Source organism: Paralichthys olivaceus, chromosome 20, assembly GCF_024713975.1.
Source record: "Paralichthys olivaceus isolate ysfri-2021 chromosome 20, ASM2471397v2, whole genome shotgun sequence".
Taxonomy (NCBI): Eukaryota; Metazoa; Chordata; class Actinopteri; order Pleuronectiformes; family Paralichthyidae; genus Paralichthys; species Paralichthys olivaceus.
This window is the reverse complement of record NC_091112.1, coordinates 7,127,788-7,152,423: the sequence shown is the minus strand read 5'-3', so window position 1 is coordinate 7,152,423 and position 24,636 is coordinate 7,127,788. Positions and strand designations below refer to the sequence as shown.

General features: G+C 41.0%; 1 protein-coding gene across 2 annotated transcripts in view; it reads left to right on the top strand.

Annotated features, from left to right (window-relative positions):
• Positions 1-1,693: 1,693 nt before the first annotated feature.
• LOC109638835 (solute carrier family 45 member 4) overlaps positions 1,694-24,636 on the top strand; it is a 45,371-nt gene continuing 22,428 nt past the window's right edge. The window contains exons 1-3 of one of the 2 annotated variants that reach the window (XM_020101999.2): positions 1,694-1,873; positions 3,084-3,165; positions 19,095-20,405. In XM_020101999.2, coding sequence (XP_019957558.1) covers positions 20,096-20,405 — 310 coding nt within the window. In that variant the 5' untranslated portion in view covers positions 1,694-1,873; positions 3,084-3,165; positions 19,095-20,095. Of the gene's footprint in view, positions 1,874-2,318; positions 2,351-3,083; positions 3,166-19,094; positions 20,406-24,636 lie in introns of those variants that run through there. The other variant, XM_069516874.1, reaches the window with a different exon arrangement.

The window sequence follows — 24,636 nt, the reverse complement described above, 5'->3', positions numbered from 1 at the left end:
CTGTTGTGCATTTCTTTGAGTTGACCGGAAGAGGGCGCCACTTTATATTAAGACAGTTTAAAGTGGCAGGCAAATGTTGATAAAGTTGAGTTTAACAGATCCCAACTCATTATATCAATATACTATAATTTCACCTAACTGCAGTAGTATTGATAAAGAATATAGCTTGACTAAATTAATTATATTCTCTGCAGAATTTGTAGAAAATATCACCATTTCAGCCTCAGTGTTATTGTTTTTTCTCACTGTTGGTTCAAAACTTGAGATGTCGAATCACTTTTTTTTATTTATACCAAAGAAAAGCTTCAAATCTATACATTTGTCAAGATAAAACCAGGAAGCATATGTAAAAACTCCAAGGTGTTTGTTTGCCCCGGGGTGGCTGAAACTCCAGTCATGTTCATCAAATATTATTTATACTTGTGCAATTAGATTTGTGCAACTGTTTGTGGGCGTTGCATTGTTTACTGAAAGCCAAAAGTAGCTGTTAATCTCTCACCATGGAGGTTCAGTCCAGCCTCAGCTGCTGTGGATGATAAGATGTTTTCTGTCTCCCTGCAGCCATTAATCAGCTTCCTCAAATTCAGTAACTTTTCATTCTAGGAAGTGAGTGCCGGAAATGCTGTTTGTGCTCTATAGTGAAGCTTACTGAATTCACTCTAGAGAAGAAATATCTGTTTTTTCTGGATTGATGAGATAGCCTACATCAAAATCAAGGAAAAACAACATGACAGCTCCCCAAAGGTGAAGCCAAATCATCTTGATCACCACCTGGTGGCTGGTTGCAGCAGAGGTCATTGATCCAGGCTCCTCAATTTGTTTAAAGAATACAAGTGAAGCAGAGATGCCTCAAAATTTTACTTAAAGGTCCAGTGTGTAAGACTCAGGTGAAAGGGATCTATTGGCAGAAATTTCATGTAGAATAATTCTCATGATGTTTTCACTAGTTCGTTTCATCTAAATTGTATGAATTGTAGTTTTCTTTAGCTCAGAAAAGACCCTTTATATTTAAATACTTTATATTTACATCGAGGGGACCCTCTCTACGGAGGCCGCCATGTTTTTTACTTTAGTCCAGACTGGACAAACTAAACACCTTCTGATTTTTTATAACAACTGAAGTTACCACAGGTTATTTTTCATGTTTATAAGGAGAGGGTGAAGTGAGGGGTGTTCAGCTGCAACATGCAATTTCAACACTAGATATCATATAAGTAAACATTCCCATGAACAAACATCCATCCAATCTTTGCTTTTTGTATAAAATAAGATTTATATTAAACTTTATTTTATAGCACTTTTCAAAACACAAGGTTGCGAGAGTCTTTACAGGTCGAAAGTGAAAAATTTAAGGCAAACAAGAGGAAACAAAAGCAAATTAAAAAGCAAATCATAAATAAATCAATTTGTAATATAATGACACGTTATTACATTTAAAATGGCTTTATTCATTGTTTGCTTTGTAGCTGTTTCCTCTTGAAGTTCTCCTTGTCAACCTGTAAAGACTCTTGTAACCTTGTGTTTTGAAAGGTGCCATATAAATAAAGAGTATAATAAATATCGTGTTATCATATCATTGTATCTATATAGAAGAGTTATATATTATTATTCCCTCTAATGGATCAAACGTCTCCTTTAATAAAAATCAGCCTCTGCTTGTTTGTATGTACCACCGCCACTGCCCCGCCCCTTTATGCAGATGAGCCCTTACGTCGGCGGAAGTCATCTCTTCCGACGCTTCTTCCTTTAAAGGCGGATTTAAAGCTCCGACTTCAGCCGCAGCTGCAGAACAACCGAGGCTTCAGGAGCCGCCGCGGAGCCACTGTCCCACCGACACACCAGCGGAGCCAGCGGCTGACACCACCCGGCGAAGGTGAGCTGCGGGGTCCGGCGGAAGCACCGGGGGCCACACGGGCAGGGAAGGGTTTTTTGTAACCGCTGTTGCAGGGCAGGCTCCCCGGCTGTCAGGCTGTCAGGCTCCGGCTAACACAGCATCTCAGGTTGCTGCTGCAGAGAGGAGGAGGAGGAGGAGGTGGAGGAGGAGGAGGCTGACTGTAGTTTCAGGAGGCCTGAAAAACAAAAAGAGACGAGGAGCAGACAGGCGCTCAGGACAGCTCAGGTTTCTAAGTGGGCTGCGCTAATTATAAAGTGTCATGTCGTCGCTGATGTCCGGCAGGTGAAGAAGGTTTAAAAACAGACCTCAGGCTGAATTAGCTTCATGTGCTCCATCGCTGCAGTGTCGTAACAAACCAGGACGGTTTACAGCTGAGCTGCAGGTGTTGACAAGTTCACGTCATGAAAACAGGACGAGATGCGCTGAACGTGTCCCAGGATGTTCTGGCGATAAGCGGTATAAAATGAGTCAGTCGATATCGATAATTATCGCGAAAAATGTGACATTGTTTTTTTTATTTCAAGTGTAATGATGATTTTGGCTCCTGAGAGCCTGTGGTGATATGAACTGTTCTTTCTGTGCAGAGAAAGACAGGTGATCGATTTTATTTTTAGGATTGTTAGCACACGATAAATAACTTTGGTGCACACGATGAATACTTTGTGCACAAATGGTAACAAGCTCATTTGCATATGTTAAACAGGTTGTGAGCACAAGATAGGTAACTTGTTGTAAAGGTAACTTGTTTGCTCATGAGAAGTACCTCAAGATAAACAGGCTTATTCACATCCTATAAATAGACTTATTGTGCGCAAAGAAGATAATAAACCAGTGTGCAAATTTAAAAAAATGTTGGCCTACGATAAATAACTCGCTGGCACGCGTTAAATAACTTGTTTGCACAACAAATAAATAAAAAACTTGTTTGCACAACAAACAAATTTGAAAACATTTAATTAGAAAAACTTGCATAATTTTTCAAATTAAAACCATAACTTGGTACGTGAGCTGCTCTCATAGTCAGTGTCAAGTCAACAACAAAGTTTTATTTATCTTCTGTTTAACCATCTCTAATTTACAGTATTTGATCAATTGCATTTGTACACAATGACTTACTGTGTGTGTGTATGTGTGCACTGTCATGATATGCTGGGTCCTAACTCTTTGTTGCGCGTGTGTGTATGTTCAGGTACGACTTCAGGGCTTAAGATTGCAGCCTGGACCAAACAACAACGTCTCAACGACATTTATGAAGCTTTCAAGGCCTTTTGGTGAGTTGAAAATACAAACACACGCACACACACACACACACACAAACACAAGAGAGGCACCATTTGTTTTGTTCTACTCTCTCTGTATTTTTAAAGTTTTTTCTTGCGAGGGAGTTATTTTGCTTCTTGGCTCAGTAAATCTGCATAAAAACAAAGGACAGATGTAAATAACCAACAGATGTTCACCCTCTATTGTCTTTTAAAGTCTCATGTGTTAGTCTCGGTTTGGACCGGCTCGACAGGATCAGCAATAACACACACTTCCTTGTTAAAAAAATTTGCCCCACATACTCTTGGTTTCAACACGCTGTGATGCAGTTTACTTGTCACGTTGCTCGCTGCAGAGCGGCCAGCTCAGCTGAAGTGACAGGAATTGACTTCCTCTTGATGAAATGGTAGCTGACTATCAACTGGTACTGAGTCAGCATTTCATTATTGCCCACACACACACACACACACACACAAAACAAAATCACATGCAGACAGTCACATGAAAACCCACACTCAGGCACATAAATGTACTTCTTGTACATGTTTTATCAACTGGGAAAACACCCCTGTATACATACACACATTAGGCAAGATTGGGGTTTCGAAATGAGATATTGGTTGTTCGTGGGGAACTTCACTTTAACGTGTGTGTAGGGTTGAGTGCTGGCTCAAATACAGTAAAATAAACAAATTTCTTCACGCACTAAAGCCAGCAGAATTATTGTTGTTCCAAATAGCTTGTTCCCTGAATACTGCAACATGAGCAGAGCACCACTACACTCGCTGCAAATCCAGATCTGTTTGGTTAATGGTTTCCACATCAGGCAAATAAGCCCCAGAGTCTCAGTTGGAGCAGACGAAACCTGTAGGTTCCTCAAAACAACAAGGTGCCCTGCAGCACTGTGGTTTCAGGTGCTTATTGTCTATCACCTTCACCAGCGGTGTCAAGTCCTCTTTTCTCACTCCAAACAAAACGATCCAATCAAGCTACAGTCTCTAAACTCAGATGAAGTAAACATGGAGTTGCACTGAAACTAGTCTATGGAGGTAAAGTGAAAAGCTGCAGGACAAAATTAGAAAATGTTTACTGTCCATTTAGACCAGAAAACTCTTCTGTGTTTAAGGAGGAGTTTCACATTTTAGGGACGTAGCTTATTTGTTTGAAGTCTTGTCACATGCAGGATTTTGCAAAGTCACAAAAACAATCAGCACCGTACTGCTGCTCCTGTCTTTTATAAGTAATACTCCTCTGTACTATACTGTTCCTTTGCCCCTCCCTCACGATCTTAGCCTTTCTTTATACAACACACACTCACACTCTCTAACAGCAGATCTGGCTTTGTATCCTGAGCCTTGATCCTGCGTGTAGATAACCCATTTCCTATTAGTGAGAAGTTTTTGTACACAAACCTGAGAAAAAGCGGGAGAGAGATGAAAGAAAAGAGCGAGTTCCCACCTCCGATCGCAGCACAAGACTGTGTGTTTATGCTTGTGTGTGTTTGTCGTCTCACTTACATCAGTGCCATCAATAGCCCCCCTTATCTCTACCAGATCTTACACACACAGACACACTTGTTGCAGCTATAAATGCTGTTGTGTTGTTAGAAGCTTGTTTGAAACACAGCATTTGGCAGCTGAGGGAAAACAGGACCAGTCGTGTTGGATTCAACTAACATTTTGAAATGTCATTTGTGTAAAGATCCTGCACGAAAGACTGGTGGGTGCTCGCTTTCTAGGTGGGTAAAAACTACTACTGTTTTTAAATTCAAGGCTCCTAATTGTTTTATTCTTTCTTAACTTCTGCTTCAGATCGCAGAGATCAGGAGAAAGTGACACTGATTTTCAGGAAAAACGGACAGTAGTGATAATGGAGTAATGATATTGATTACTCTGCAGTGTAATAGATCAATGTTGACAGGAATCTGCAGGCGAGTGTCTGTGTGTACGAGCTCTGTGTGTGTTTGTGTGTGTATGTGTGTGTATGTCTATCTGTCTATCTGTCTATCTGTCTATCTATCTGTCTATCTATCTGTCTATCTATCTGTCTGTCTGTCTATCTGTCTGTCTATCTGTCTGTCTGTCTGTCTGTCTGTCTGTCTGTCTGTCTGTCTGTCTGTGTATGTGGATCAGCAACACAGCTGCATGCATGGCTGGTTGTTTTCTAGTGGTGGAGGACGGTTATCAAAGTCAATATCAGATGGCTGTACTCTATTTAGCCCTGGCTTTGAGTTAGAGGACACACACACACACACACACACACACACGCACGCACGCACGCAGTGAGAGAAATTGTCAATAATACAAAACATTTTCCATGAATAGAGACTTTCCACTCTGTTTGCTTACTCTCCTGTTATCCCTTCTATTCTCTGTGTCTTTATTTCTCACTTGTTTCTCCTCCAATATTTTTATACCCTTATCTTCTTCCCTTTTCTGGTTTCCATTTTAACTCCTATCTTGAGCTTGTATCTGGTTCCAGGTGGTTAAACCCATCACTCACAATCAAAAGATGTCAGTGTGTGTGCAAAGATGCATGACATTTTTATCACTTAGAGGCTCAAACTGAAAATGTGTTATTGACTTTGGAATCAGTTGCTCATAAAATAACCATAAGGCCCATTTAGTATTTGTTAAGGTGCCTTAAGTCAATCTTCCTCAGACATGGTTGTTATTTTTTCATCAAATACTGAAGTTTTTAAGGGGAAAAATTAAATCTGATTCTCATATTAAAGAAAAGTTTATGCCACTTAGAAAATTCTACGTTTGTACATGTAAGGTTCTATTTAAGTGTAATTTAAATGTGCGTCATGCATCTGCTTGTGTAGGCGTAAATAAATATCTGGACTACGCAGCGCCCTTGACTCACCAGTGCCAGGTTTTTGTTGGTCGGTTGTGCAGAATAATGCACCGACAACACACCTAACCACACCTCATTCTAAAAATATGCTAATATGCAGTCAGATGTTGTGCATTTGCAATTCAAACAACATGGGCTTTGGATGGGAAAATTACAACTGCATAGATCTGAAACTAGCAAAGACACATTAACAAAGAGCTTCTGCAGTCTGATGATAACCAGGCAAAGTGTCTCTCCTTCGCACGGTTGAATAAAACTAAACAAAAGCTACATATTATCCACTAAATAGACTTGTGGCAAGATTGTTTTTGTTAAGGAGGTATTTTAGTTAATTTTTAAAACCCGTGGGAACATTAAAATTTACTATTGGAGTTATAGAGAAGAAGCTGTGAAAGACACAACACACTCACAACAAATACTGTTACATTACCCAAGTGAATGGGAAACATTACTTTGATAATACCTCTTTTGTCAAATAAAAAAAAAAAAAAATGAACCCACTTCCTTGTTTCCACTGGCATCTTTTCATTCCTCCAAGTCCTCCACAGCTAAATGTACTGTTAAAGGTCACCTGTGGTCACAGTTCTTTATATAGAAAACTACTGTCCTAAATCAGACGTTCCTACCCTCTTGTACCTGCAGCCGCTGCAGTCAGCACAGAACAGTGAGCTGGTGTTTCTCAGAAGTTTGTGGTGGTGTGAAATCCTGCTTATAAATCAGTTCAAGTGTGAAGAATGTTCTCGTCCTCCAAAGTGCAAACACAGCCAGACCCACACAGCCAGCATTAACATGAGCCAAATCTTGTCCTCTGAAAAACACAATGCAAACACTTCACAAAGGAGTCCTCAATTATTTCTTTCTCCAGCTTCGTGGAGATTTGGACCAGCAGCCTGCTTCTCCTTCATCTTGGCCGGATACTAATTCAGATTATCTGATTATCTATAAAACCTTTTGTGCATTTACAGATATTTCTCATAACTTTCCAATCACTGTTTTAACTACATAATGCACCAAATGTTATGGTGAAGGTTAGATTTTCCTCCAGGGCAGAATGAGTCTCAAATTAGATAGCATGAAAAGCTTGAACAAATTTAGCTTAACCACACTCTGGAGCTGTTTTGCCGTCCCTGCCTGTGGTTAATTTTAATACTCCCATCAGCGAGTTGTGTTCTGATGAAACAAACGCACTTTGAGCCAAACTTTCAGAGGACTTCAGCACATCATTGAAGTTTCTTTCCTCAGAGGTTTTCCCAAAGTCATTCATCCTGCTCTTTGAAATCGGGTAATGGAACTTCTTCAATCTTAAAGCATCTTTTTGGGTTTCCTCCAATCACTGTTCCCGTCTTTACTGAGTCATCCCAAACAAAAAAAATGTCCCCAGACAAGCTGATGTCCTGCTCTGCAATGAGCTCATCACAGAGCTGATGCCAAAGATATATAGCATCAAGTCAGATCCACTTTGCCTTCTGGATCTTGGCTGCCTTTACATCTTTGTTGGCAAAAGCACACACCACATCCAGACCTGTAGTCTCTACAAATTGCAGATGTTGTATCATGCATTAAAGTATACAAATGAGACAAGTGAATACATTTTGTTGAGTCACAGCAGCACAACTAAGGGGCTCCTTGAAAAGCAGACAAGAAGTTTGTCCTTCCATTCCCAAGCAACGAAGAATCCAATGGGTGGATCCTTGCTGGGCCAACCTATCCCAGGATTAATTGCGCAACGTTGACAAAGCTAATGAGCTAGCTGCCGCTTAACAGAGCTAACGATGCAACTGTCAGAGCAGGACAAGCTGGGGATGCAAATGCAAAATCTTCAGTAGACCAGAACGTCTCAGCCTTCGCTGTCTCTATTACCCACCAAGATGGCGTCCCCTGAACTGGAACATAACTAGTCTGTGTTGTTAAGAGAGCGCTGTTCTCATTGCATCATTTCTGAATTAGACGGTTTTAGTGTTAATGTCTTTTTTAGCAAAAGTGGTTTATAGCTCACACTGCTACTAACCCTAACCCTCCACACTCCAACCCAACTGGCTACAATCCAGGTTAACATCACAGAAAGCTAAGAAAACCATCAAATCTCCACATCTGAGATGCTGGAACTGATGGGTATTTGGCATTTACTTAAGTATGACCTTCTGTTGACTAATAATAACTGTTCTAGATGTGAACATGTGAGTCTGAGGCACAGAGGCTGTACACACAGACAAGTAGTCAGGTATCGAGGTTGAAAGAGGAGAGAAGATATCTGGCTGTGAGCCAGTTAAGTCATAAACACTTTTAGTAATGCTGCACTCAGAGTAATGGACACACACACACACACACACACACACACACACACACACACACACACACACACACACACACACACACACACACACACACACACACACACACACACACACACACTTAAGAGCAGATTTCTCAACAGCAATAGAATAAAGAGGGTTCAACATAATACAAAATAGAAGCTATTTATCACAGATAGACTTTGAAACAACACAGACACAAAAGTATCAAGTAATGACCGGCTGCAGGACTCAAACCCCTGACGCTGTGCCACTGCTGTTGCACAAAGAACTGTTCACCTGTTAACTCAAAGTTCAGTGAAGCTTGACTCAGTGCACTGGAGAAACGGTTGTTGCTGCCCTTGTGGGGAATATGCTGTTGTTGGTCCCTTTCGTTGATAAGTCTGCGACAGAACGCTGGTCGCCTATTCCTTCTAATTCTATTAAAATTAAACATATCGCACCAAATTTGACACAGCACCTCCTCAGGCCCTAAACACTACACATGCCAAGTGTGAACCCAATAAGATAAACAGTTCTAGAGACACATACAGATACAGATGACATGGAGTCAGCAGATGCATATCTACTGTCTCTCATTTTCAAATAGACTCTGTTTGTTTTCATCCTGCAGAAGTTGTTTGCAGATTTGGTAAAACAGTTGGACGCAGCCTAGTTTGTCCGCAGCCCAAACCAGTTTTCGTTCCTGCCCTGATCTGACAGAACAACATGAAGGAGAAGAAAGAGGAAAAAGGAAGAAAACTTTACTTTGATCTCGGTTATAACTTCTCATATAATAGCTTTTTTATTACTAATGGGAGGGGGGAGGGTTGTTTTCAGCAGCTAGACAACAGGAGATTATAGAGAACAAGAAGTTCCTCTGTGATTAAAGCAGCATTGAACCAGAGCAATGCTGCTGCAAAAAGTTCATCAAAAAATGTTGCTCTGGCAACAATATACAGAGATATTTCTGTGACGTATCATCAAGTTTGTTTGCATGATAATTATTACATTTATTTGTACAAGGTTGTTTGACAGATTGGGGCTATTTGACTTAAATGTTGACAGCTAGAGTGCGTTTGTGAGGTGCTGCAGTTTGTTATTGCTGATTTCAGGTGGCCTTTATCAGCAACAAACGTGCGTATGTAGGAGGCGTGTGCGTGCATGTGTGTGTGTGTGTGCACTATGTTCGTTGTGCAGTGGAATATTCCTTTAGATGCATGATCAGGGTTGCATATTGCATTCCTGAACTGGTGAGTGCAGGCAGTTCTAATTCGCTTGGCTCATTGTCAAACATGCCACTGTGATGATGTTTTGACATCACTGCTTTGCATTGGCATATCTGTGTTTTGTTGTGTTTACGTGGTAAGATAACAAAGGGAAAGGAGTGGTTAGTTATGGGGCCATTTTGTAGCAAAACAAATGTGAGTCTCAATCCGTCTGTGTTTAATCAGATTTGTGAATGTGTAAAAGAATCCCCAGAAGTGTAATGAGTTTTGTGAATGCAGGGATCTGCAAAACATTTTAAAATGTCTACACATGTTCAGATATAAAAGCACTTTCAAATCTGAATATATATTTGAAGATTTTTCTTGACACATTTTCAAATCTGTTTACACACACACACACACACACATATTCGAAAGAAAGATTTGCAGATCCCTGATCACTGTATCCTCAGTGAGGTTAGAACTGATTGAGAGCAAGTATAGGTTTATCATTCTGTTTGGATCAGAGAGAGATGGAGCTGTGGTGTGTCACACTGATGGCCGGAAAGAAGCCAGCGTGCACATGCACAAATAGTGAGATACACATACAGCAGATCTATATCATTGCCTCCTTTGCTCTTTTTTTGTGATGTTTTTTTCTATCTCCTGCTTGGCGTGCGGCTCCCCTTTGGGTAAAGGCCTCAGTGGACTGTAAAGGGTTAGGGTACACACCCACAAACACTCCCACACACGTATACAAATACATACACACCCAGTCCCTCCAAAAGAGGGTCGGCCCTCTGAGGTCAGAAAGACAGGATGCAACGGGAGGTGCTGTAATGTGATGTTGAGTGGGGGGTACTGAAGTCAGAGGGGGCACAGATGGGGTTTGGGGTGGTAAATTTCAGCCCAGTATGTGCGTGCGCGTGTGTGGTTATGTGGTGAGAGCTACACACAGCCAGCAACGTGACTCCGGTGTAGAAGTAGGCCAAGGCTGCTGTCAGCAGCTTGTCAAAACCTCACAGTATCCAGCTCGAACATTCAGACATGCAGGAGTTAAAACCGATTTTTACTTCAGGGGTCTGTGATAATCATTTGTCTTCAGGCCAAAAAAATATCTTCAGGGTGAGTATATTACATAAACATGATACTATATTTATGAGATTCGAGACACAACGTTGACATCAACTGTCTAGACATGCACAGACCAGCAAGCCAGGAAGATTAAAACAACACTGTGTGTGGGTGTGTGTGTGCTCGACTGTGGTTTAAAAACCAATAACTGTGTTAGAAGCTGTACATATCATAGTGTTTTTATAAAGCTCTGGTTGTCATTGATTTTGTGCTACTTCAATACTTGCAAAAGGAAACTTGCAAACCAGTTTCCTAGTTTGCATAACTCCCTTTATAATGCAGAGAACTTGCGCGCATAGTCTGCTTTTGAAAACTGGATTAAACAACAGAGAGCAGGTTAGATCATTTAAATGATTCTGTCATTTACTCATTCTATCACGACCTCTGGGCATGTTCTGCCATAAGACTGTTTTGATGGGTCATGGGTTCAACAACCATAATAATTAGATGAACTTTTTTTAATAGCATTAAATGTATATTGGCTCATGTTAATTTGTTCTGTCCTATTCCTTGAACCTGTGTTTCTGAAGCCCCTCAAAATAGACCCGTGCCCCAGTTTGTGACTCTTGACCTTCATGGCTTCTTACCACCAGCAACTTAAGTCCAAGTTTGTCAGAAAGTCTCCTGAAAGTATGATGACATACAACTACTCGCGATTAAAGAATAAGTTCCCAAAATGTATTAGATTTTTTTCCCTGAACTAAACCTGAACTTGTAATCAAAACAATGAGTACAAGTAAAAAACATACTGGTTCATACTGCTATGTTAATATACACGAGAACAATGGAGTAAGAATTGGGGATTTTAGAAGAAAGGCTTCTGCTGTATATCATCTATAATGCAAAGCCACTGACAGCTGCACCATTATCATCAAATTCTCCTTCGAAGCAGTGGTGCTAGAGCTTATCAAAAATGGGTAAACCAACTTGAACCGTGGTGCCAGTCCAACAACCTGTCTTTGGACACCAGCAAGTCGAAGGGAAAGGTGGTGGACAGGAGGCCAGCAGGTACACCCCACCAAAGATCAACAGAGAACCTGTCGAGAGGCTCGAGAGAACCTCCCCTGGACTCTTTTTACTGATCACATACTCAAACTACAATGGCACTCAGAAGAGCACACACCTTTGACAAGGCCCTACAGTCCATTCAATAAAGACGCATCAAATGTGACACAACCAATGTCATGTATTATTCCCTAGGAAATTTGGCAAAATGTCCTATTCTCCAATTTGTCTTGATCTGTGCAAAAATCGAGTGTGTTCTTTCTAGGCCTATGTCCCCTTCCACCAAGTTTAATGGAAATACATTCTGTAGATTTTGCATAACCCTGCTGACCTAACAAAAAACAAAATACAGGAAACATAACCTCCTTGGTGGAGGTAAAAATCAAGACCGGTTCTTCTACCAACAGTTTAAGTTTAAGTATTCAACCTCTCTTAAGGCTTATGCCCCACAGCTGTGGAGTTTCCTAACAGGCAGACTTCCTGCCTTGTATCGGTGCTGGTACGTTCAGTTAAATGCAGAATACAGAAACCTACGCCAGGAGCGTGAGAGCCCGAAAACCCCATGAGAGACTCTTCACCCCCCAACAATGGACTGTTTAGACTTCTGAGGTCAGGCAGACGCCTCTGCAGTCACATGGCCAAAGCCGAATGACTGAAGAGGAGTTTCTATCCTCAGGTCCTCAACACACATGTCTTACTGTAACAAACATCCACACATACGTAAATACTTCTGCAATATTGAGCACATATTGCATGTTTGCTGTCACTTTAACCTGCACACCAGGTTATTGTAGCTGATAGATTTGATAAAATTAAGATGTTTGGTTAGATTTGCACATATATTTGTACTTGTAAATATACATTTGAATGCATACATCAATCTTATACTGCACAAGTACTTTTTATTTATATATATTGGATTTATCATCCCCCTCTGATACTCTTGCACTGTTAACTGAGCATCTCTTTCATTCCACTGCACGTTTGGTTCTGTGCATGTGATAAATAAAGACATGTAACTTTGAATATCTTGCATTACCATTTCCTCACGTTGCAAGCCATCATGGTCGCACACATCATCTGAGCATGTGTGGACTACAAGCTAGCATTGCTGTTGACGTCATTAGACCCAATTCGGCATTCACAAAATTATTACTATTACATATTTGTAGCAGTTTGTCATCCGACCAGATTAACTGAATAGAGAAAACTTCATTCAATATTGGTTTATTGTTTCTGTTTGCCTACTTGGAGATTTCATTGCTGATGAAAACTTGAAACCTTTTCATGAACCTTTTCCCCACATGCTGCTCATGAATTTGATCTTAATTACATTAAATGTATTTGAATATGCATGCTGGCTTGTTTAATTTGGTAGAGCAGTGATGTTTTAATTCACTGGAATTACCCTTGAATAATATTGACGTATCTACTTTCTCTATGTGTGTTTGAGAGAGTGCATGTATGTGAACAGCAGGTATGTTACGTCACATTTCATACCAGCGCATACAGTGATATAAGCCCTGTGTTATGAGTAAGGGATTGGTCATTGATGCTGGTGCACGTTGATTCACATGTGCCCCCCCTGCACTCTGCACTGCAGCAGCACTGCACCATAATGCACATATCCAGTCCCTGTTTACCTCTCTTTCCCCCCTCTCTCTGCTTATCTCTGCCATCTGCTTCCCCGCAGCTGGGAATATGGTGTTATTTCATGGGAGTATTATCAACTGCATGGGAATACTGAAGTGTTTGTGGTAAAGTGCGACTTTGCAAAGCAGTCCGTGTATTTACATGTTGCTCCTCTGTGGGTGCAGATAAAACTGCTCGTCCAAAACATGAAAAAGGGAGAGAGAGTGACTAAAGACATGCAAGTCTCTGTGGTTCCAGTCAGAAAGACACATCTGCTAGTGACACACGCGTGCACTAACACACACTGTCCGCCCGTCATTTGCTTCAGTGTTGCCATCCAGCCAAAAATACTTCTACACACACACACACACACACACACACACACACACACACACACACACACACACACACACACACACACACACACACACACACACACACACTGTACCAGGAGTTGAAATGATGCAGACTCATCATGAGCGAATGAAAAGCAGCTTCTTGTTACACCGGGAGAAGACTGAACTGAAGTGAACTGGCCTTGATCATTAATAGAGGGTTTCAAACACTGAGGAGCATCTTCCCAGCAGCACTTTATAAAATCAGATTATGTTGTTTCCCCATGTTATCTGCCTCTGAAGTGAATCCATATCCTCTACCTGAAGGGTTTTCTTGGATTTCAAAGGTGATCAATTTGACAAATACCTAATTTTAACCCAATAAAGCACCAAATCAGGTCATTGGATCTGTCCTGAAAAATATTTTTCAGTCACAAAATCTTTCCCTCTTTATTTTCATTTACAGTCTCGCTCTTTCTTTCCTTTACTTCCACACAAATGCACATAAACAGCCATAGGTCCCATCAGTATGTGAATTTGATCCTAAAGTCCTCAGCCTTGTAATTTATATCCACCTCTATATGGGTCATCGCTGTGTTGTTTGTCGTGTTCGTGGTGTGTTTACGTGCCTCGCTGGTGTGTGACACCAAATCTCTTGTCAAGATTCAGCCTGATCGGATAGTGTCGGGGACTCCAGAGAAACAGTAGCACAGAGAAAAAGGGTTGGAAAGGTTCCAGCAGTGGTAACGTCATGAGCAATCATGAATATATTGCAGTGTAAGTTCATATACACTCACAGATGTGTGTGCACCCTACACACAGTATCAGTTGTTGATAATGATGTAGACTCTTCTTCTTGTTACACCAGTAGCAGATTGAACTGAATTGAACTGGCCTTGATGGTTATTAAAGGGTTTTACAGAGTGGAGATCATTGCTTCCAGCAGCAGCTCATAAAATCAGATTCATTTACTCTGCCCCTTGTTTCTGCTTCTGGGGTGAAAATATCTGCTCTATCTTTATGGTTAATTTGAGGTTTATATTTTGAAGTGTTTCCTGGCTGCAACGCTTGTAAGTGCCACAAACTCGTCAATCCGCTGCTCCATGCCATTGGACAAATCCAGATTTCTTTGCTTTAAAAAAGACATGTGCAACTTTTTAGTTTTTCTTTCTTCTAGTGTGTTTATGAAAGTGGAGGCCAACATGTCCGAAAAGTACAACAGGGCAACATAGTGGTACAGCTGACCAATCAGAGCAGACGGGTCTTTATCGGGATGGAGGTCTTTAAAGAGACTAGTGTCTCAGATGTAAGCTAACAAGAGAAGCTAAAGCAATGAACAGCATGAAGAAAGTTTTCTGAACATAAGTGCATGAACCCTTTTCAATTAATAACCCACTGAACCTGAATATGAGCATAATCTTTAAATAGCTGCTAAGATGAGGTGAGACAAAACTCTTTAATTAGCCCATGTTTTTCTACGATCAGTAGTCTCTGCAGAAATGGCTAAAGTCAATAGGGTGGTCACGAGAGCATCCAGAGAAAGTCAAGCATTTTTCACTGCTCATTGATGGTACGTTTCACACATGAGACCCGCAGCAGAAACAAGGCTGTCTGTTCTCTGACCTGCATGGACACACTGAAGAAAAAGAAGCAGAAATGGATGAAATGAGAGAGACTGAGCTTGGCCTGATTTCATGCCTGTGTCACAGGTAATCTGGTCTGTGGCACAAGAATAAACGCTCACTGAAATAGATCAGGGTGACGTGTTTTTAGTCTGTGTGTTGTTCTGCGAGTCACAGGAGACGAGCAACTCTTAATTCGTATCTGACCTTGAACTTTACAGGCATTTCCTTTGCCTTGCTCCCGTTCTAGTTTTCCTCTCTTAAAATCACTCAAATGTTCATTATTTGCATCCATTTAGATCAGAATGCAAGCACTCAAAGCTGGTGGGTTATCTTTTAGCTCTTCTAACGTTTAAACAGACTCAAACTAATTTCACTGTCTGGATAGTTTTAACATTTTTTTACAGAAGGTTAAAAATGAATTTGTGAATGAAACTCCTTTGTCATGTCAGTCTGAACCTTCTGTTGTTTTCCATTTCTGGTTTGACGACTCTTCTGGCTCATTAGTCTCTCATGGTTTTTCCACTTTGACAAATATGAGCCTCGTTCAAAGCACAACATGTTTGAACTATGGTGCTAATAATTCTTTGTTATGTTGTTTAACACTCAAAGACTACAACAATGGCTTTAAGTTATACTTAGGCTATTACCATCATTAGGAAGTGTAAAAATAAAGCTGCATGGTCCATTTTATTCAGTAAATGTGTGGTAATGCCAGAACAGATTTTATCACAACACCAGTGGTGCCACCAAAAGGTTTCCTGGCAAAATCTTGGCGGTTACAGACACCAGAAAATCAAATTGGGTCAAAGAGGAAACAGGGTAGAAGATGCTGAAGTTGTTTGAGTAAGGTGCGGCCAACAGATGGGTGTATGTTTAGCTGTCAAACTCAAACAAACATGCCCCTGGCTTTTCTTTTTAAACATGTTTGTTTGCTGGATTAAATTAAAGTGAGAAGAAAACACATTAGATGTTTACACAACTTCTACTTTTGTTTACGAATTGTCTGTGAAGTTACCGGCAGTATTTTATGGATGGAACCCCTCTGGCTCACTTACAATAGGATATTTATGACCTCCGCAAAAGAAGTTATGTTTTCACCTCTCTTTTCTGTTTGTCAGCATTGTGACGCAAAAACTCCTGAGCTGATTTTTTTGAAACTTGGTGGATCCACAAATCTTAAAATTTTTCACCATTTTCTAATAACATTAATGTTATTATTTTTTAGTTATTAACTTTTTTACTAAATTACTTCAGATGTCACATATTTAATGAGACTGACTTGAGGTGCATCAAAATTCAGCTCAGTGAAGGATCTGTTTATTGATTGTGCTAAGTCACAATTTCAGGAAAAACTGAACTTCTATGAGTTTTAACAAACTGTGTGTGAGAAAAAAGTTTCCCACCAGCTGGTCAAATGTTCTCGGCACTGGAGTCTGCAGTGAGTTCAAGTGAGATTAAAATTTGTATTGAGCAGCTGGATTCACATCGATTCACAATAATGGTACCAGCTCCACGAGCAGGTTTTCCTGATGGAAACTAAGTTCTGAGTTTGATCATAATATATAAATGCCTCAGTCCAAAAAAAGCTCCAACTTGCAGCATGTGCCATGCAGAATTAATGTGACTCGGACAAAGTGCATTGAACCCTATAGAGACTATATAAGGTTATATGCTTAAAGATTCATTATTTTTTGATGATATTAGATTTAGACCCATCAGCTGTCCCATTTGTACTAGCCGATGATCATTGTACATATTGTGTTTTCCTTCTGCAAAAGGCCATGACTTCAGCATCTCCGCCCTGCTTTGGCATTCCCAGATCCAAAAATGTAGTATTACTACTTTTAATTACTATTATTATGTAGTGTAAATGTTGCATTTTGTTACATGCCTTTGTATAGTTGTGGTCTCTAATTTGAACAGAAATTAGAGGAATATTCCTTTGTATTTGTGATGAACTGTGGGTCCCTGTAAAGCAGAGGGGCTGTTATGTAATCTGCTGCTGCTTTGAGGTCAGGTGAGGAGGGGGTTGTGTACGAGCGTGTGTTTGTGTGTGTGTGAATATCATGAGTGTATCCTGAATGTTAATGGAGACTTGTGAGAGCATTGAAAATGGAGAGGAGTGATAAAGAGAGGAGTAAGAGAGAACAAGAACTAGGAAAAGAAATAAATATGTTTGACCTTTGTACTTATTCGTCTGTCCATCTGTCATTTGTTGTCTTCCTTCTCTTCCTCTTCAAACCCTCCCCTCTGTCCATGTTTACTTCCTCACACTCTCCACCTGTTCACCCATCCTTCCTTACCTCCCTCCTTTCCCAACTTCTCTCCTTCCTCCCTTTTCTCTCTTTTTGTTTTCTTCCCTTCGCCTCTCCCTAAGAGGCTTGATGAGGGTCTTAGCGCTGTTTTAGTGTGCGTGTGTGTTTGTGTGTCGTTCACGTGGCAAGCATTAGTGCACGCTGGGTGTGACGAAATGTGGCGTCTCCATGGGTTATAATCCAGCGGCCCCGCTGCACGCAAAAACACACACTTTGGAATTCAACTCTGTGGGAAATCGTATCGAACATCCGTGCAGTGTGTTTTACTCTCTCTCTCTGAGAGGCGTGTTAGTTGCCAAAGGGCTTCACTACTTGTACTCCTCTGTCTCTTTCTCTCTTTTTTTCAGTCTACATTTCTCTCACTTCTTCCCACCACACACAAGCCCTCTGTTTGAAACAGAAGCTCAGTTTGAAAACGTTTCAGCTCATAAAACACAATTGCGTTCTTTCATCCTTCACATTTTCAATTCACATTTTCTCTTTTATTCTTATGGTGTCAGGCCCTGGGTTTGGTTATATGTCGTTTTCCCTGTCAGTTACTAAGCTCAGGAGGTTTTTGCCTTTGCACTAAAAGTGACTGGTATTTAATTAATGGCACATACATCCTTGAGTTTTTAGAAAGAGGAGCTGTTTCGAGAAATTAATAACCCCATAATAATATTAACATTTACAAGATTATATATGTACATAATGGTCAGAGACATTTTTCAATACATTTAATGTCATGAAAAACAGAGAAAAGTCCTGGACTGGCAACTGAGACAGTGTGACAGAGCAATTAGGGGGAGGACACTGACCCTACCGTCCGACTCCCAGTTGTCCATTCCAATTTTTCCAGCATTAATGTGCATCATCTACCAAGGATCAGCATATCTTTCACCATAACTACTTTTTTCTGCCTCATCTTGTGCCAACTGATTTACACTCAAGCCGTTTTCAGGCATGAATCCAGGAAAGTGCCCTGAAACTTTAGGTTTGGACATTTGGACAAACTTTGCCTTCCAAGTATGAAGAGCACAGCAGAAGTTTGTCCTGGTCAGACTTGTTCACGACATTAGGAAGTGGAACTTTCAGTCGAGCGCTTCACCTCTGCACCATATGAGAAACGACATTGACATGCCCACTTCTTTTGCTGGGAATTTTCCAGCCTCTTTTCTCACATGAGCTCAATCTGGCATTTTGCAGACATTTTGCTGACAGGAAACGTTCCTTGGGCAACTGACTCTAACATTTGAGTTCTCACATAAATCCCCTTTTGGAAAAGTCCAGAGTTCAGTGCATGTCTGAAAGCAGCTTAAATGACTCGGCATATACAGCAGTATGTTCATGTCAACAGATACTTGCATTGCAGGAAAATTGCAGCATTGCTTTGTTTATATGTAACAACACATGTTTTGAAGTGAATTGCTGTGACTCATTCATGTTTTTGTTTCTCTTTTTTTCCTCCTCCTCTTCTCAACCAACTCATCTCTCCTCCTGACCAATGGGACGCTCCTCACCTCCTGGTTGCCTTCTGTTGCCGCTGTCTTCCCTCAGATTGATCAGCCAATCGATGGGGATTTTCAGAGGAGCTCCGCCCACCATCGCCGCCTGCCCTCCTCCTTCCCCCTCCCCCCACGCCCCCACCCACTCCGTCATCAAGCCCTCCATACACAAAATGACTCTGGAACTCACTGAATGGTCTTCTATATGGATTTTTACTACTTGTAATAGACAGTAAGAAAGAGAGGGAGACAACCTCAATGACAAAAAAGCCATAAACACACACTACACTACACTACACACACACACACACACACACACACACACACACACACACACAAAAATGCTCCACTCGCAAACACAAACATGCATGAAAGCACTGACATACCAACATACTAATTGAAGCTTACAGAGTTTGCAAGGCGTGCTCTCACAAACCTGACAACACTCGCACAAACGCACAAAGTCCCGCTTGGAATGTACCGCAAACTCTACCTGTGAAAATTCAGCTGCTTCCTTTATTTTTGGGGGGATTTTGCTACCGAGAGCATTTGGAAAGCTGATTTTTGTGATTTTTCTTTTCCCCCACTCAGTGGAGAAAACAAGGCAGCAAGAGGAGGATAAAAAAAAAACGCCTTGAATTTGAAGTGTTTTTGGACAACTTAGGACAAATGATTGCTGATTGACTATTTTGTTTTCTTTATTTTAGCAGATAAGGAAATTGAGATTTGTTTTAGGTGTATTGATAATAGTTTATTTTTTCATTTTAGATAGATTTTATGACCTAGCGTGCTGGGACATGATCTGTTAGGGTCTTGTGGTATTAGCACTCCATCACTTCTCGAACACCTTTAATAGGATATAACTATCAAGTTACAACCACAGTCACGTTGTAGCATGTAAAGATTGTAATTAAAATACTTCCAGGACGTCATTACTAGTTTTTTGAGTAACTTCAACCTTGAAACAATTAGTTTGTGGAAAGAGATAAGTAGTTTTGTTTTTTCTTTGGTGGCAGATTTTTCAAGGGGTGCGCTTGTTTTCTTGTTGCGTGCATGCTTACCGCCATGCCTCCTCAGAACACAGAGGCTGACGCTATGCAGGTCGGATCTCTGGTAGGCGGTGTCAACGACAAAAACTCCTCTGCATCAGGATTGGACAAGGAGAAAGGAGGAGCAGGAGGCGAGGCGGATGGATCGGGAGAAGGCAGGGGAGGAACCCGTGGTGGGGAGGAGTCGGCGAGCGAAGAATCGATAGAAGGCATCCCCATGAAGAGATGGTTGATGCACGGTGCTGTGATGTTCGGCCGGGAATTCTGCTACGCCATGGAGACGGCGCTGGTGACGCCCGTGCTGCTGCAGATTGGTGAGTAAAGAGTCCACAAACACAAACCTTCAATCAATCAAATTTCATTTGTATAAGCCATATTCACAAATCAAAATTCATCTCATAGGGTTTAACAAGGTGGGACATCCTATGTTCATAACACTATTAACACACACACACACACACACACACACACACACAATGACCTCCAATTGCACTGCGCGTACTGTCATTTGCACCCAGCATCGTCTCTGACAGTCTTTGAGAATATGCCAAGTCCATTTTTATCTGCAGTAAACTGGAGCTCCCACAGTTGTTTGCTCTGAGGGTTTGAGCAGTCAAAGGAGGAGAGGAAGGAAGAAGAGAACAAGCGGAAGAAGAGGAGAGTGAGAAGTGGCGGGAGTAAGAGGGAGATTAAAGGCTGAAGCAGCAGTTACCTTATTTATAATTTAAAGTCACTTCTCTTGGAATTACCCCACCCCCTCAACCCCGACGACGTTCTTTTCCCTCCAGATCTCACCTTCCCTCCTCAGCAATGTCGAGTGATCTCTTAGCTTACATAACCGAGGCGACGTGAGTGGCAGGTCGCTGTGTGGCCACTGAGACCTCTGGCCGGCTCCCCAAGGTTGAGCCACAGCAGGGAACCAGGCTTTGAGAGACTTGATTCCAAAGGACGATGTTAAGATTTTGGAAGTAAAAGAGATTCATGTTTTATTCAGAATCTAAATATCTCAGTAAAAGCAAAAGCTATTTTCTTACAGATTTAAGTCCACGCAATAAATAATACTTTTATCACAACTTTCATAACCAAAAGTTTTTTTCCTGTGGCAGTATCGGAGGAGAGTTCCTGTTTTCCCTTTTTTATTCTAATTTTAGCCCTGATTTAGCTGTTCTAACCTATTTTGTTGCATCAGGACATGTCTGAGCTCCTCTTAGTGAGATTTTGGAACTGCTGAGAGGTACAACTGCTACAGATTAGTCAACTGAAATGGATAAAACCCAAGCAGACAAAGCGGCGAATTTGGTGTCTCGATGAGATTCATCACTGATATGGAGAGTTAATCCTGTCAAGTCTGCCCTTTTTTCGGGCCTGGCTAATTCACTGCTTTTCCTTTCACCCTTTGAACTGATCGTGGGTACAGAGGATTGTTTTCCATCCAGCTGAATTATGAGCCGGGTTACACACAGTTGTGCCTAGATCTCAAACATGATAATGCTGTCAAGCTGCATCACTGTGCCTGATATACGATAAAAGTCCTAAATCTGTTTAGATTACAGCCGATGTTAAGTATCTTATTTGACTGTCACAGTGCATGCAGCACCAAGTGTGTTTGGAGAAAACAACACTGACATCATCAATATAAGCCTTTTTTCATGTTGTCCTCGTCCAATCATTTCTCTCCTTTTAGCTCCTCTCCAACCATTTCCGACAAATTTGGCTCATTTCCCCAAATTCCATCCATCAATCCGTCCATCGTCTGTCCGTCCATCCATCCATATATTAGTATCCATACATACACAGCAGTTAAATGCTTCACTCAGTTCTTCAGCTAGTCCCTAACTTCTGCGTTTCCAGCTGGATAAGTAGCATTTAGTTCATTTATCAAACCTTATTTGTTAATAATCATTGCCTACGTCCAAAGTGGACATTAAATCCAGGTATAATTTGATCTATAATGGAGATTTTTCCTCTCTGCTGTGTAACCTGAAGCTCACTATGGATGCATTATAATGCATAGATATAACCTGGCAAGACAGCCATGTTGCCAATTTTTCCCAGCAGCCAATGGCGGTAAGGGCAACAAAGATGTCTCTTGTGGCCTAAAAACATTTCTGCATAATACATCATTGTAACAATGTCGTCAGGGCCATTGTAACACAGCTGAAAAGCTGTTGACAGATAAGAAGCTCTGTGTGACACACAGTTGTATGCCACACAGTTGTATGCTATCCTTGTCAAACCTGCTAGATTTGCCCACCTTTACCATCTTTTTAAATCATAACCAACATTGCCATAAATGTGGGTTTTGCACAAACCCCCAATCTAGTTAAAGCTCTATGCATGCTGGAGACAGACTTCAGCTACTAGAATTAGCTGGATAGCTGATAAGCCGGCGGGCTGGCTGGCCATAAGTGAAACCATTGTGTGTGTGTGTGTGTGTAAACTCCAAACACTGGGGTCAGAGAGGGAGTGTGTGTGCATGTGTTTGCTCAGCAGATTGTCTGGTCAAGGAGCCCATATTTGCCCAACCTAGTGAAAGGATAAGAAACTTCTCCCCTACAAGGTCTTCTTTGTGCAGCTCTTTTCTGTTCCGTCTCTGAAATCCTGGCTGCAGTCACTCGCACTAGGATGCAGGACTTTTCTTTAGGGAAACAGGTTATAGTTGTCTGGCTGATTATATTTTATATACATTTTCATTAACTAAGTTGGACCCAGTCTGTTTAAGTCTGGGCCAGGTGCTGCTGACTATTGTATTGATGTGGCAGAGATGTAATCCCATACTGTAGTTTACCTCAGAATTTACGGTCCTTGTTGTTGTCTCTCTATCCTGGGTCTAGCCTGGGTCTTGACCTCTGGATCACTGCCACAAGTCTGGTGTGGTCAGCAAGTCAAATAGATGTGGTGTAGTTCTCACTTATGATTAAGGTAGAGTGATATAACAATGTCAGCAATATCATGGAACAACAGAAAAACTTCTATTCAATTATTGGCTCTAATTTAGTATGGTACAAACATTCATAACTAACATAAAGCTGTTTCCTTTAAAATGTACCCACATATTTTTTTGTTTTACCGTATCCTTCTACAAAATGAAGAATCCCTGCTATTTGTTGCGCAATGAACCAGGTTGATCTTGCATTGTGTATGCTAGCATGCCAGGTAACCTAATCCACTGAGTGATCCCATCACGTTAGCTGGTCTAATCTAGCAGATGACCTTGCAGACAGTGGAGTTACATAAATGACTTACTCGATGTCGCCCAGCGACTAATCACCATAATCTAATTCATTTATGGGACAGATGAGATAGAGGACAGAGCAAGTGGACGAATCAAGTGTTTTTTGGAAATCGGTGCATAGGTGAGACAGGTTGAAGATATGGTCATTTATTTAGGGGCAGATAATAAGGAGCCACTGACGTTATTGCGAGTGTGCGAAGCCCTTAAACCAATCTCCAGGCTTCAGTTATCTTTGTATGCTTCAGTCTGTGTCTCTGCAGAGAGCGAGACAGTGACACCAGACTAGTCACTTATTTAAAGCTTTCCTATTTATAACCCTTTATATAATCGCTGCAGTAACTTCTTTCATTTATTAATGTTATCACTGTGCACACACAGAGAGACAAAAGGGTTTTAGATGGAGTTGTTTGTGATCATTACCAGCATTACAGGGTGAGGTTATGGGTGTGGTACTGTGGCAGTGAAAGACAAGGCACACAGCAACACAAAGATGCCATGTCTGATGGCAGCGGTTCCCAACATGTGGCTCGTGGACCATGGGGGGTCTGTACAATAATCCGAGCTTCGGTGCATGTTACATTCATGTGTGTTTTGTTTGTTGTTGGCATTTTTCAGAGTCAGCAACACTTAAGTCCTTAAGACAAAGCCATGTTATGTGCACTGATATGAGTGTGCATATTTTTCCATGCAACAGGCGATAAGCAAGGTATTTGGGGGCTATTAGTGTAAGATATGTGAAGAATGCAGAACAGAATGTGACTGTGTGTGTGGTGTATTTGTTTGTCAGCACATTGCTCCCCTCCCCCACCCTCCAGGGAGGAGAAGTCATCAAAAACAAACCACCACCACCAGCGGTCTCAGGTGATGACGAGGGACAAAGAAACATCAGGGGAAGCAAATTTTTTTAAACAAAGGCAACGGCAAACAATTATTTTCACTATACCATCCTGATTTTGTTTAGATAACTCAAAAGTTTAGTTAATTATTTGCTGTATTTGTTGGCTGCAGTGAAACAGAAGCCTAGGGTCAAATACAAAGCTCGTAAGCACATAAATATGAAGTGAAACGAGTCAGAAGTTAATTTAAAATCATAAAATGATTAAAAAACATAAATGATGATAAAAAAAATTAAATAACTAAGTTCACTGACTTTATTCTGTACTGAATCTGCAGTTATGTCACATTCACAATAATCTTGTATTTGTCTTATTGCCACAGTGGGCGCTGTTCTTCAAAAGAATATTGCTCATCGTGATCCAGAGACTGCCAAATGAGACAAAAACATTTCTATCAAAGATAAATTATATACG